Genomic DNA, 12443 nt, shown 5'->3' with positions numbered 1-12443 from the left:
GTGACCGACTCTTTTAGCACCTCCATTTGTAATGAACAATTCTTTGAAATTGGGATGTTTGCTCATTGTAAGTAAAATAGTAAATCTGTGACCAGGTTACGTTTTGGACATGCTAGTCTGCTGAATGGAGCTGTGGCACAAGCAGTAATTATCAATCTTCCATCATTTTCAGTGCTGACGCACGAGTTTTTGCTGCTTCCCTACAGGGCTCAGCTACTTTTTAGCAGCCAGCACTGGACATCTGTCACACATACTGTATGTCATAACAAATAGATCATTATAGAAAAAAATGCAAAGCTATAAATGTAGAAAAGCAGTGAGTGTAATGATTATTATCCCAGGGTGTTTCTACAATACTGTCAGAATAAATCCCAAATACATTTTTATTATTTTCTTTGTGAATCTGGCTGTGTCATAAAATCTCATTTAAACATGTAAATGTAGTGTGCGCTCTTTTATGGGCTACTTCATATTTTCTGAGTGACAATACATGCAATGCATGGGAAGACATGGAAATCACAGCAATGTAAGCAGCCACCAGATTGTTAAGCATGCATTTTGTGGCACGATGTATGTGTACTGCAGTCAGTTTAGCTCAGTATGGTTTAAAAGCATCAGCTGTAGACTGATGTTCACTGCAGAAACAGCTATACTGGTACAAGATGTTGCTGTCCCCATCAGTTCCTTGCCACTGTCCACAAGAGGTGGACAGCATAAGGAGGTGCCTGCCAGCAGGTACATAGGCAGAACTGAGCTTGCATTAGGTACATTGTAGTTGACCTCCCAAGTTTGCCTGGAGCTGAATGCTGCTAATTCTAGCAACAATGCCATAAGTCACTTGATAATTGAAGATGGTTGCACAGCTTGTCTATTTATGTGATTCTTTCTTCTTCATTTAAAACTTAAAACACAACACAGGATTTTTGCTTGTAAAGTAGAAAAAGTGAGGAAAAGGTTATCTGAGTGTATGCTAGTAATAAAAAGACTGAGAAAATGTATGAAAATGTATCACATTTCTCATATGTGTATGCACATTTATGTTACATATGTGTTAATTTATAATTACAATTACAGTTCTGTTATGATTATGATGTTAATATATTTCAAAATGTATTTTTGTCCATGACATTTTCATTTGTCTTTTACTGTTTCTTGGGCGATAGTGCATTGACCTCTAGCACTCCTGTCAAGAAGGTGTTGCCCATTACATTCTTTACATCTGTAGTGCAAATGCTAAGTCATGGCCTGAACCAGTGATTGAGCACCTGGTGGGAAGGCAGGGCCAACCCAGGGGAGCTCAGGTGCATGCAGTGCATCTGATTGACTAGAAGGGCTGGAGCCAGGATCCACCCCTTCCCAGACCTCATTTAAGGGTTGGCAGTACAGATGAGGGCATCTCTTGCCAGAGATCTCTGCTTACCTGTGACTTTCCAACAGTATGCAGTTCTTATCCTTCAGTTCTGCAGGTGCTGAACTTTGGCTTGTTCTCATTTGCTGAACACTTTGCCGCCCTGCTAGTATCGCAGTACCTTCCATCCCATTACAGAATTATGCCATTGCTCTGTCAGGTGCCAGTCTTCATACAGTTTAATGTGAATAAGAAATGAAATCAGATAAGAAAGGTAGTGTTTTCAGATGCAGCAACGATGCAGGAAATTGAAAGATCTCCACACAACTGAATGAACAGGAGCTCTTGGCATGCTGAGGAGTATTGAGGAGCTGCCAGAATCTAGGTTTGGCTGAGAATCCTGAGAAAAGGGAATTTCTAGCATCTGTGTGTGTAGTACGTATGCAAAGTGCTTTCTGGTATTTATATATTAAAGTAAGGTTTACAATTGAAAAGGATTTAGGAGAAGTTTGGTGATTTCCCAAAGTGGAATGGAAATAACTCTGCCTCTGTACTAAAGCTGAACTTCCAACAGGAGTTTGGATAGCAGAGGAACTCTTCAATTGAGCAGCAATTATCAGACATGCAGCAGCATCTATTAGCTGGATGCCATAGTGTAAGAAATACTTTGAATTGTAATTGATTAACTGTGGTGTGATTTGCCTATGACTACAGTGATTCCCCTTTGTTTTCCTTTGGATTTCAGTGTGTCTCAGAAAATAATGTTTTAGCACCAAACAGTTTGCACTGGGCAAACTTTCTGTGAACTGAGGAATCCAAGAGGTCAAGCTAAATGTTCCTTATGACCTTGTGTTTTGAAAAATCCATGATTCTGCTTTTCCAGTTAAAATCAAACCTGCAATTACCAAGGTCAGTTATCCAAATTATCTGGCATTTTCTGTAAAAAAGACACCTGTGATATTTGTCTGTTTGTTAGTATCCTCACATATTAACCAAAGAGGAGTCTTTGATACATACTATTTTCTTGGGAAGTTTGATTTCATCATAGCTGGTTGGATTTATGAAAGAAAGTATACAGTGACTTTGCTGTGCTTCAGTCAAAATAGTGCCATTTGTGTGCTTCTCATACATTGCATAGCAGGGTATAAACAGTGCAGAAGACCTTCAGAGTGCTCTTTGTACTGGAGTGAACTTGATTCATACTGACTAGCAGGAAAAAAATAGAAATCTTTTCACTCAGTTGGCTGTATCACTGTGTTTGTTTTCATGTTGTAAATAGTGACATCCATGGAGCTGTCAGAAGGCCTTTAGGTTATATGCATCTCTCTGCAGCATGAGGATATTTGTACCTGGTGTCCTGGAGAAATCTTTTTGAAAAAGGTTTAGTTTGTGCAAATATGACCCCTGTAAAATGCTAACATTTTAAAATCTGAGTGAGATAATTAACTTCTTTGCCTCATTTGTACCTTCAAAACCTTCTGTTTCCATGTCTTACAGTAAACACCTTTTTGAAAACGTCAGGCACCGTATAATGGAAGAGTTACTAATAGGAAAGTGAAATTAGGACAAACATCTTAATAAAAATGGCTTGTTTCCTGCTATATTTCACAATGAGTTTTTCATGTTGTTGAATACAATGCTAATATATTATTGTGTACAAAACCCTTAGAAAATACAGAAGTGTTCATGTTGTTGATGGGCATGTTTAGAAGTAACATAACAGGTTTTATGAACTTAAGGGTTTCTTTCATTTCCAGAAATGCCACATAAGTGATACCTTCACTTTTGGACAGTCCCAGCTGCAGCTGCTAAATACTGCTGTTTGCATGGGCTGCTTAAACCAGACTGCTAGCTACGAAGGGACTGAGCACAATCCCTTCCTGCCAGCCAGCAGGAGGGCTGAGCCACCCTGCATGGGGAAGGGATGCCTGAGGCTCGTCTCTTACCAGTTGTGTTGCTCCCTGGCTGGCTAGGAGTCATAGGAGGTGGTGGAGAGATGGTGGGGAGTAGTGACCGATGCTAACTCAGACTTTCAGGCTGACCATTTCCATCCAATGCAAACTTGCTCCAAGGCACATTGTTTCTTGCATGGTTCCTTGCCACTGACTTTGAATTCTCGCTTATGCTTCCTGCAAAGTGTGCATCTGTGCTCTGTTATTGTGAAACTCCTAATAGTATTGCTGTTCTTAATGGGAAGGACCTAGTTTTGCTGAAGAATCCAGTCAGTGTCTTCCCAGTGTAATTGAGAAAATGGCTGAGCAGGGGCAGTGTTCCAGGGATCAGAGGAACAGCACTGTTTTCTTCCTTACAGTCTAGTAGTGATAGGACTATTGGGAGTGGTTTTAAACTAAAAGGGGAAGTTTAGATGTGATATTAGGAAGAAATTCTTTGCATAGAAGGTGGTGAGGTGCTGGCACGGCTGCCCACAGAATTTCTAATTGCTGTACTGCTAATTTCTTCCCATCCTTAGACTAGCTAGCTTTGCCTTAGACTCTGCTATAGATGAGCTTTGAGCCTCACTGTGGTAGGATATAATCAGAGATGTCCATTAGAGGCTGAGTATTATTTGCTGTTACAATACCCATGCAGCTTCTTTGCTGTGGTGTGCTGTTCCTGTCTCAATGGATATCAGTATTCAGAGATTTGGTTTTAAAGTGGCAGTGACATCAGAAGTAACTTGGAGATCTTTAAAAAGACACCTAACAATGGGCCTGGGAAAAGGCCTCTAGCTGGCTCTCCTTGTGCAAAGGGATTGGGAAAGATGACCTCCCTCCTGTTGGAAGGGACAAGATGTCCCTTTCGATCAACCATTCTGCAATTGTGTAGCAACAAAACTTTACAATGGACAAGTTATTACTGGCTTTTGATATTCCAATACTTAATTTGTCAGGAAAGTGAAATAACTGGTTGGTGGGAATGGGCATCTAATGACAATATAAATGTGCGTCTGGAACAGTGATCTGAATGCATCACTATATGATGAACACTGAAGATAAAAACAAAACAAAACAAAAAACACAACTTTTTTATCTTCAGCCAGAGAGAAGCTATCTGTTACTCATAAGCAATGGCTGGATTTCTCAGGAGAAATTTGCTATCTATCTCCTTTACTTCACAGTTCTGTCCCTTATAGGAATGCAGGAGCTTTCCTGGCCATAAGCAGAGGAAATAACACCTACACCCTTCCCAATATATCAGTCTTTGATAGGGGAAGTCAAACAGGTTTGTTGCCCTTATGGGAAGTATGGGCTGATCTCCTCACATTTCCAGTTCTTCTGCAGTGTCTCATGTCATCTTTCATCATGTGTAGCAGTGGACAACCAAGAATATACTGAGAGGTTTTCCACTTCCCTGTAATAGATTTTTCATGGAATTTGCATTGTCTCATAAACCTTTCTTTGTTTCTGATACGAAATGCAAGGAGCACTATAAAACAGAAATTTCAGTTCTGCTTCTCTGCATCAGCATTAAATACAAACCCACAGACTATAGCTTCAGACTAATTAAGTCTCTCTAATGAGTGCCCTTCCTGTTATTTCAGAGTGTGGAAAAATTGCCAGAAATACATACATTTGATTTAGAAAATGCAAAATGGATCATAAGGAGAAAAGCATACTTATATTAAGAAATAATGATAATAATTTAACTAAAAAGCTCTTGTTTAGCCTTACTGGAACACAGGCTTATTATTTTCAAAAGATGCTTTTATTTGTTTGCTGCTGTAATATAGAGTGGAACTCAAAAACACAGACTTTGTTCAAACATTTTCTTTTGTGCTGGGATCTACATTGCCAAATTTCAGAACAAAAGGAATCTTTATCTCAAAGTTTATAGACTCCTGGAAGCTAATTTTATAGCACAAAGCCTGTCAAATGTTTAGCTATCATCACTAGTATAATATTTTAGTTAGATGTTTATCGCAGCATAGCTTTAATGAAAATGCAGCACTGTTTAAAATCACAGAGCTCCATGTTTAGTATAGGAGATGCACGGAATTGTGGTGTGCGTTGTGTTTTGTTTTGTTGGGTTTTTTTTGTCAGACATACAATAACATATTCATACAGTACTTGAGAAGACTGCTAGCAAAACAGATGAAGCACATTGAATAATTAAAAAAAAAAAAAAACCCTACATTTTATATGCAGTACACTTTTGTCATGTCATATTTAAGGGTATCACTTGGCTTCAAAAGTGCTTGGATTTGCTCGTTGTTACCTTCCTGGTTTACTTTATGATTTCAATTGTTGCATTGCAGTCTAATATGAGAGGCCATTTGAAAGGCCTTCTGAACTCATATTCCTCATTTTGATTATGCCTTTTTAAGCTCATCACATGGAAAAAAATAGATTATTATTTTTAATTTATTTTGATTTCTCACGATGGACATATCAGTATGTGGGCATGTTTAGACACAATTATACTGAGAGCTAAATAAATGAGATTTTAGGATTGCTCCATTTGAGTGGCTGGAGCAAATTCACAAATCAAAGGAGATAGGACTGGCCTTTTATGACTCGAACAGGCCGGGTTTTCTTCACAACTGTTTCATAGGTTTCCACAGATCCTTTATATATTTCACAGAAATATTTCAAAGCAAAAAGTTTTATATATCTCTCCTGAACATACTATGAGAGCTGAACTAAAAGAACCTAGCCATTTTATTTCAGATTTGTATGCTCTACTTTAATCTATTGCCCTTTAAAGTATAACCCATGATAGAAGGTTACCAAATTGTCTTCTGCTTTCATTGCAGTGTATGCTATCCATTTTTTGTATAAAATACATGTTTCACTTTAAGAACATTTATGAACACTGTAATTTTTTCAGGCCTGAATTCTGAAAGATGCTGAGGACCAATATTTCCCGTATTTTTCAGTGAACATAAGTGTCTTCCCTGACATTCTTAGGAGTCTGATCATTATACTAGTATATAGCAGATGGAGCTGACAGAGGGTGAGCTTTGGCAGCACCGTAAGGCAGATATCATCTTTACTATGACCATCTCCAATGGAGAGACAAGCACTCCAACAGAACTTCAAGCTGCTACTTCCAGTTTATTATGTGGGTCTTTTTTTTGTTTTTTAGGTGCTCGTTACTGTGATATTTGTAACAGTGACAAGTAAACAATCGGTTGCTCAAAATACTACCATTGTCTGTATGAGTGTTTATGAATGTTTGGTTGTCTGTTAGTTTTTTCAGCTAAGCTAAATTAATGTTCTTAATTTAAAGCTAATAGTGTATGATGCTACAAAATTCTGCAAAAGAAATTGTGTGTAAACCATTCTTTCAAAAATAATCATTGGTTATTTCTGCTAGAGGTAAAAGAAATAGCATTATACTGTATGTGGCTTTTATTGCATGTTCTGACCAAGTACAAAATTGTAATGCAAAATAATTTTTGATTAAGACCAACAGTTTAAAGACTGAAAATTAAAAACTACATCCTGGATCTCTTTGTGTATACAAAGTAATTGTATAGACTTCCTCTATTCACTTTTTCTCAGTAATATCATTGGAGGCATTTCCTTGAAGTGCTTAAAACTGATTGCATATGTATTCTGACTGTTATATATGAAAACTTCAGTGATTGTACAGCTGTTTTTCAGGAGTAAATCACAATCTAAAAGATGTAAACACTCACTTGTATAGGAAAATTTAATAAGGTGAAGCAGAAGTCTGTGGAATATCCTTAAGAAAATCATTTGCTGAAATTCCTCTAGAGTCTAAGAGCTCCATAGTGTAGGTTTACCTGAATACAATTGGAGTACATCTGTAGGTATCCATGCATATCAGTAGAAGGGATTATTCAGGGCCTAGAGCTCAGAATAGTTACACAAACACCAGTTTTGCTTAATTTCTCTCCATCGCTGACTAACATCTAGGAAATTAAAAACAGTAAGACTTCTGCAAATGTGGGAACTGTTCATTTTGAAATGCATCTGATTCTGATGCATTGTTCAGTTAACCTGAAAAAGCTTTGGGAGCTTTCATGCAAAAAACATCTGTACAGAACTTAAGAATGTAAGAACTGGGCAGATAATGAAAAATGAGTGACAACTACCCATTTTCTGTTATAAAAGTAGATTTTATTTTCAGGAAGAGTTTGAATGATTAGTAGTGAATAAATTATTATATAACATATTTCTTTATTTTTCCATTCCTTTTCAGATCTAACTGTGCTGAAAACATCCGTAAACACATTTTGCATACAGGAAAGCATGAAGGAGTGAAAATGTATAATTGCCCTAAATGTGACTATGGAACCAATATCCCTGTAGAGTTTCGTAACCACTTGAAAGAACTACACCCAGATATTGAAAATCCTGATCTGGCGTACCTACATGCTGGTAAGGTCATTCTTTCCTTTGCTTACAAACTCTTCACTTTTCCAGGTGAACATGCTTAAATGATAGCAGTAAGAAAGCTAGCTGTTCTGTTCCTGTCATTTATTCTGAAGAAGAACATGATTTTCAAATGTGTTTGGTCCTCTGCAAGTTTTCACAAGGGGAGAAGGTCATGCATCAAGCACTGAAATCCATTCGTGTTTCATAAGCAAGGATTACAGTCCAATTTTTGAACATCAGAAATTTGCTATTAAGATGATGCCTCATTTTGTAATTTTGTTGAGACATTTTAGAGAAATATTTTTTTAACATATGTAGTAAATCCCCTAAGGACAGAAGACCAAAATTCCATAGGAATACAGTGGCAAGGGAATGAACTACAAAAATTGCTATATTTCATTACAACAGAACAGTGTTTAGCATCAGAGATCTAACAATAACTTCCATGTATGTTTTGAGGCTTTACACTGGAGAGCATACATGAGAAAATCGCTGGAGGAATGCAAAAAGAATATTGCTTTAGGAGCAGAATTAAAAGAAAAAGCTTTGGATGTTTTCTACTTAGAAAAATGTATTTATTTACATATTGCAGGGATTGTAAAGTTCAAAATAGAAGAGCAACAAAATTGATTTATTTTTTTTTTTAGCATGAGAATGGGATAAAACAGTTTAGTGGGAGGAGGCTAGGAACAATGGTGAACTTGAATGAAATTTGATCTTAATTCAGGAGAGGCAGATCAGTTAGACATTGCTGAGAGGACAGATAAGTCAGAGGAGAGGAAAAAAGAAAAGATGGTGAGAAGAAAGAGTTTGGAATTCCCAAGCTCTTCCCATACAGAGGAGGAAGAAGCTACATGGGCCAAATCTTCCTTAAGATGCAAATTAATCTTCCGATAAAGTCCTGCTATTAGTACTGTTCTGTCAGGTTGGAACCTTCTTCTGTAAGAAATTATCTCTTAATTTTTTAGTCACGTACACATGATAAAAATGACCTGAGTGAAAGCTCTCTATCTAGCATTCTGCAGTGTGTGCACAGAAGTTATTTTAAAACCTTTCCGTTGTCTCAGAATGACTGCTTACTTTCCTGACTAGAGGCAGTGTGTAATTTGTACCATATATTTCTATTTGCCAAATATTCCACTTCATTTTGGAACCAATCATCAGGTCGTGTCAGCATATGGTGGATAATATCTGGATGTACAAAAAAGTGCCAGTTGGCAGAATACCAATTTTAAAATAGGTCAGAAAACTGATCATGCTTTGCCATAGTTCTGACTAACTTGAGTGAATATTGAACTCAGCTTTAATCCAGACAATGTTGGATTCTTACTGTCATAATCCCACTTAAGATAATGTAGTAATTAAAATGTTTTCAATAGACAAATATACGTTTCTCATATGTGAAAGAGGTAACACTGGTAGAACTACTGACATTTTTCTAAAATTTCAAAATCTGTGCATTGCTTGTTCAAAACTCAATATCTAACCAAATTAATTGCTCGTTGTAGCATAATGTGGTTAAAACTATTGAACTTGCTTGTCTTGGCAACATAGGAAAACTGTCATAAATGTGTTGCATCTTAACAATATCTATTTTTTATGTATTAATTTTTATACTGGAAAAATTCCCTTACGCTTAATAGGGTTCTGTACAAACATATTAGTATTAGTAAGAACTGGCTGTCACCTCATTATTGCTCTGCTAGTCTAGAAGTGGTAGAAAACCAAAACGTTGAAATATTGTTCACATAATTCCATGGCTGAAATGATGATATTGTATTTTCCTTTTGGGAAGAAATACCTCAGTGATTCTTTTGCATTTACATCAGACTTAAATTAAAAGGTTTTTCATTTCTTCTGTTCAGTCAATTTCTGACTGCTGGACATTTGTGAGTTAAAGATTCTAGAGAAGAGACAAATGAAAGGGTGGCGCAAGTGGTAGGAATGCCGCGTTGCAACACTGGAGGCCCTGGGTTCAAATTCTCCCTGTGGTGCAAGTGGTAGAAGTGCCGCTCTGCTACACAGAGGCTCGAATCCCGGGGGTTGGACTCGATGATCTCTAAGGTCCCTTCCAACTCGCACGAGACTGTGATACTATGATAGTAGCGTAGAAGTGCCATACAAGAGCAATTTTTTTTTTTTACATTAACATATTTGTCTTTCTTTTGTGTTATAATACTGTTTCTTAATGGGAAAGCTTAGCTTGTTCAAGCAGATTAGAAATACAGTAAGCCTTATCAGTGGTGAAGAGATGGACACCAACTCCAGCCACCTCCCAGGACCAGTATAAACGTCACTGCAATCTGCCAAAGTGAAACTGAGGGATGCATTTAGGATGTGGGTGGAAGTGAAGTTTCTTCCACATTTCACAGTATCACAGTATCACAGTCTTGTGCGGGTTGGAAGGGACCTTAGAGATCATCGAGTCCAACCCCCGGGATTCGAGCCTCCTGTGTAGCAGAGCGGCACTTCTACCACTTGCGCCATTTGTGACATTGAGATCAGCAATTGGATTTATAATTCAGAGTTCATGGTCTTTGTCGTAATACTAATTTCAGTCCATCCAGTTTTCTTTGGCAGTTAATACACTGTTATGTGGGGTCTGTGGCAAGGAGTTTGAAGAAGCTGCCTTTTGAATGCTGTGGAATGGAGAACACGTTAGCTGCTATGTGAATAGGGAGGATACTGTAATTGATATGTGACAGCCCTTTCTGTTTTGCATCTTTGAAATCCTTTGTGATGTGGGGAACTAATGTATGGAAATGCCATAAAAATAGGTCTGCAGCTTTTCTTTCCCCTTGTTGCTATACGCTCTATCATACAGGGAGATGTACAGCTGTGTTCCCATTTTCCCTTATAAACATTAAGAATCACCATTTTCAAACAGTAACGATCTAGAGAATACTGCTGCCTTTAGTTTTAAAACCTACTTACTTTGAGCAGCAGACCTTTAATGCACGCATGCCAACAAAGGTATATGTGCATCTGCACATAAAATTACAAATTGCACTTGCCAGATTCTCCTTTGAATACCAGCTTGAGTGTTTAACCTCTTCTTTTTACACAAATGATCAAATCTGGTTTTGAAATGTCATTTTGTTTGGTAAGAGTTTTATGCTTGTCTCTTGATATTCTAAAACCCATTTTCCTGAGTTGCTTATTGAATTTGAAATTTTTTTATTTATTTTTTTTTTTAAATAATAATCATCTAGAAATGCAATGATTGCTGAATATCCATAATATTTATTTATTTTTTTCATGAAGTGACAGTTAAGACACTGAGAGATTTTAGAACTGAAATGGAATAATAAGCAAGCTAAGGGTTCCTGCAGGTAATGTTTTAGTTGTGGCAATTTAGTTATAATGGAAACTATTCATATTATTGTTGTACATGTACAAATCTGAAGATTTGTCCTCCTGAATGTGATATTAATACAGTAAGAGGATTTTCATGTCATGTTGAAGGCCATGAGTTTGTTGTTTTTTGTTTGTTTATTTCTTTTAAGTGAGATTTTTGTTAAAGTATATTTTTCTGAGCCGGTCATTGTGGACTTCTCCTTATCATAAGACTGCTTCAGAGTAAGCTGAAGGAATTTTTGGGTGTACATTGCATTTCCAAGTTTCTTGGATGTTTGTTTCCTCCCAGTTGATGCTGCTTCTCAACAATGAGTTTAACTGAACTTGAATGCTTTGAGAAATGGAACAAGAGAATGACCAGTACTTGTGGTAGAAGATAAAGGGATGGGTTCTCCAGCTGTTTTCCTCCATGCTTTGTCTGCTTTCCAACAGCATTGCTTGGTAGTGATAATTTTAGTTTGAAGTAAATGGTCACCACTTAGGAGCTGTTGTCTTATAAGCATTATGATACTGTTATGATGCATTATTTATATCCAAAGAAAGTAATACCCGTGAATCGACATCTCCATGCTGCAGGAACCATGGCATCTCACTGTGTGCATTGTAGTCTTGTGTGGCTGTTAAACTGGCCACAAGACAAAAACATCTTCAGAGAGAAAAAAGTAGTTTACTAATTATTGTTTTGATTGCATTGAAAGTTATGCAACAATATCATTTTTATCTGTATCATTTTCTGCGCTGCAGAAACGAACGTGATCTTTGAGAATGAGTGCTGTTCTGGGAAACTGGAATAACCCTTTTTGTTCTGTGTTATTCTTATAATGGGCTTGCTCTCTGAGTTTCCCCTTGTTCAAATTAGATGAAATGCTGACATAGTTCAAGGCAAAAAGAACTGCTTAAAAATGGTTTCCTTGTAGTCATTTATGTGATTATGGAACTGCTTAAGACATCGAACAGAAAATTTGGAGCTGTTCTACTAATTTAGAATTAGTGGCCATGAACTATTTCTTCTGAACTAAAAAAAAATAAGGAAGGCAGATCAATTTATTGTATTCTTTGGTATGTCCCTTCTTTCCTCGAAAGCAATCCTATGCTTATGAAGCATTCAAATTATCCAGCATGCTCTGCATGTTTCTGCCACCCTGGGAGCATGCAGGGGTGGAGAACTGCTTATTCCTTTGGATCCTGGCAGAAGGAAAAGCCACATCCCCTGGCTGTGCAGCCCTGTTCTGGGGCCTGCTTGGAAGAAGAGCTCTGTGCATGTGCCGCCGTGAAAATTATAGGTGTCTCTGGGGTTGGGCATCCACAGAACAAAGATCATAATGATTGTGTTTTGGCAGTTTGCTGCCTACGTGGTGATTGAAGGCTTAGTGCTCATGAAGAGTTACATAATT

The 12443-nt window shown here is 37.4% G+C and overlaps 1 protein-coding gene across 1 annotated transcript in view; it reads left to right on the top strand.

Annotated features, from left to right (window-relative positions):
• ZNF407 (zinc finger protein 407) overlaps window positions 1-12443 on the top strand; it is a 330452-nt gene that overhangs the window by 226446 nt on the left and 91563 nt on the right. Inside the window, exon 8 of the mRNA XM_015855154.1 lies at window positions 7517-7695. Coding sequence (XP_015710640.1) covers window positions 7517-7695 — 179 coding nt within the window. The remainder of the gene's footprint in view (window positions 1-7516; window positions 7696-12443) is intronic.

The sequence above is a fragment of the Coturnix japonica genome, chromosome 2 (assembly GCF_001577835.2).
Source record: "Coturnix japonica isolate 7356 chromosome 2, Coturnix japonica 2.1, whole genome shotgun sequence".
Lineage (NCBI taxonomy): Eukaryota > Metazoa > Chordata > Aves > Galliformes > Phasianidae > Coturnix > Coturnix japonica.
The sequence above is the reverse complement of the archived record's forward strand: the minus strand, read 5'-3'. Positions and strand labels throughout refer to the sequence as shown.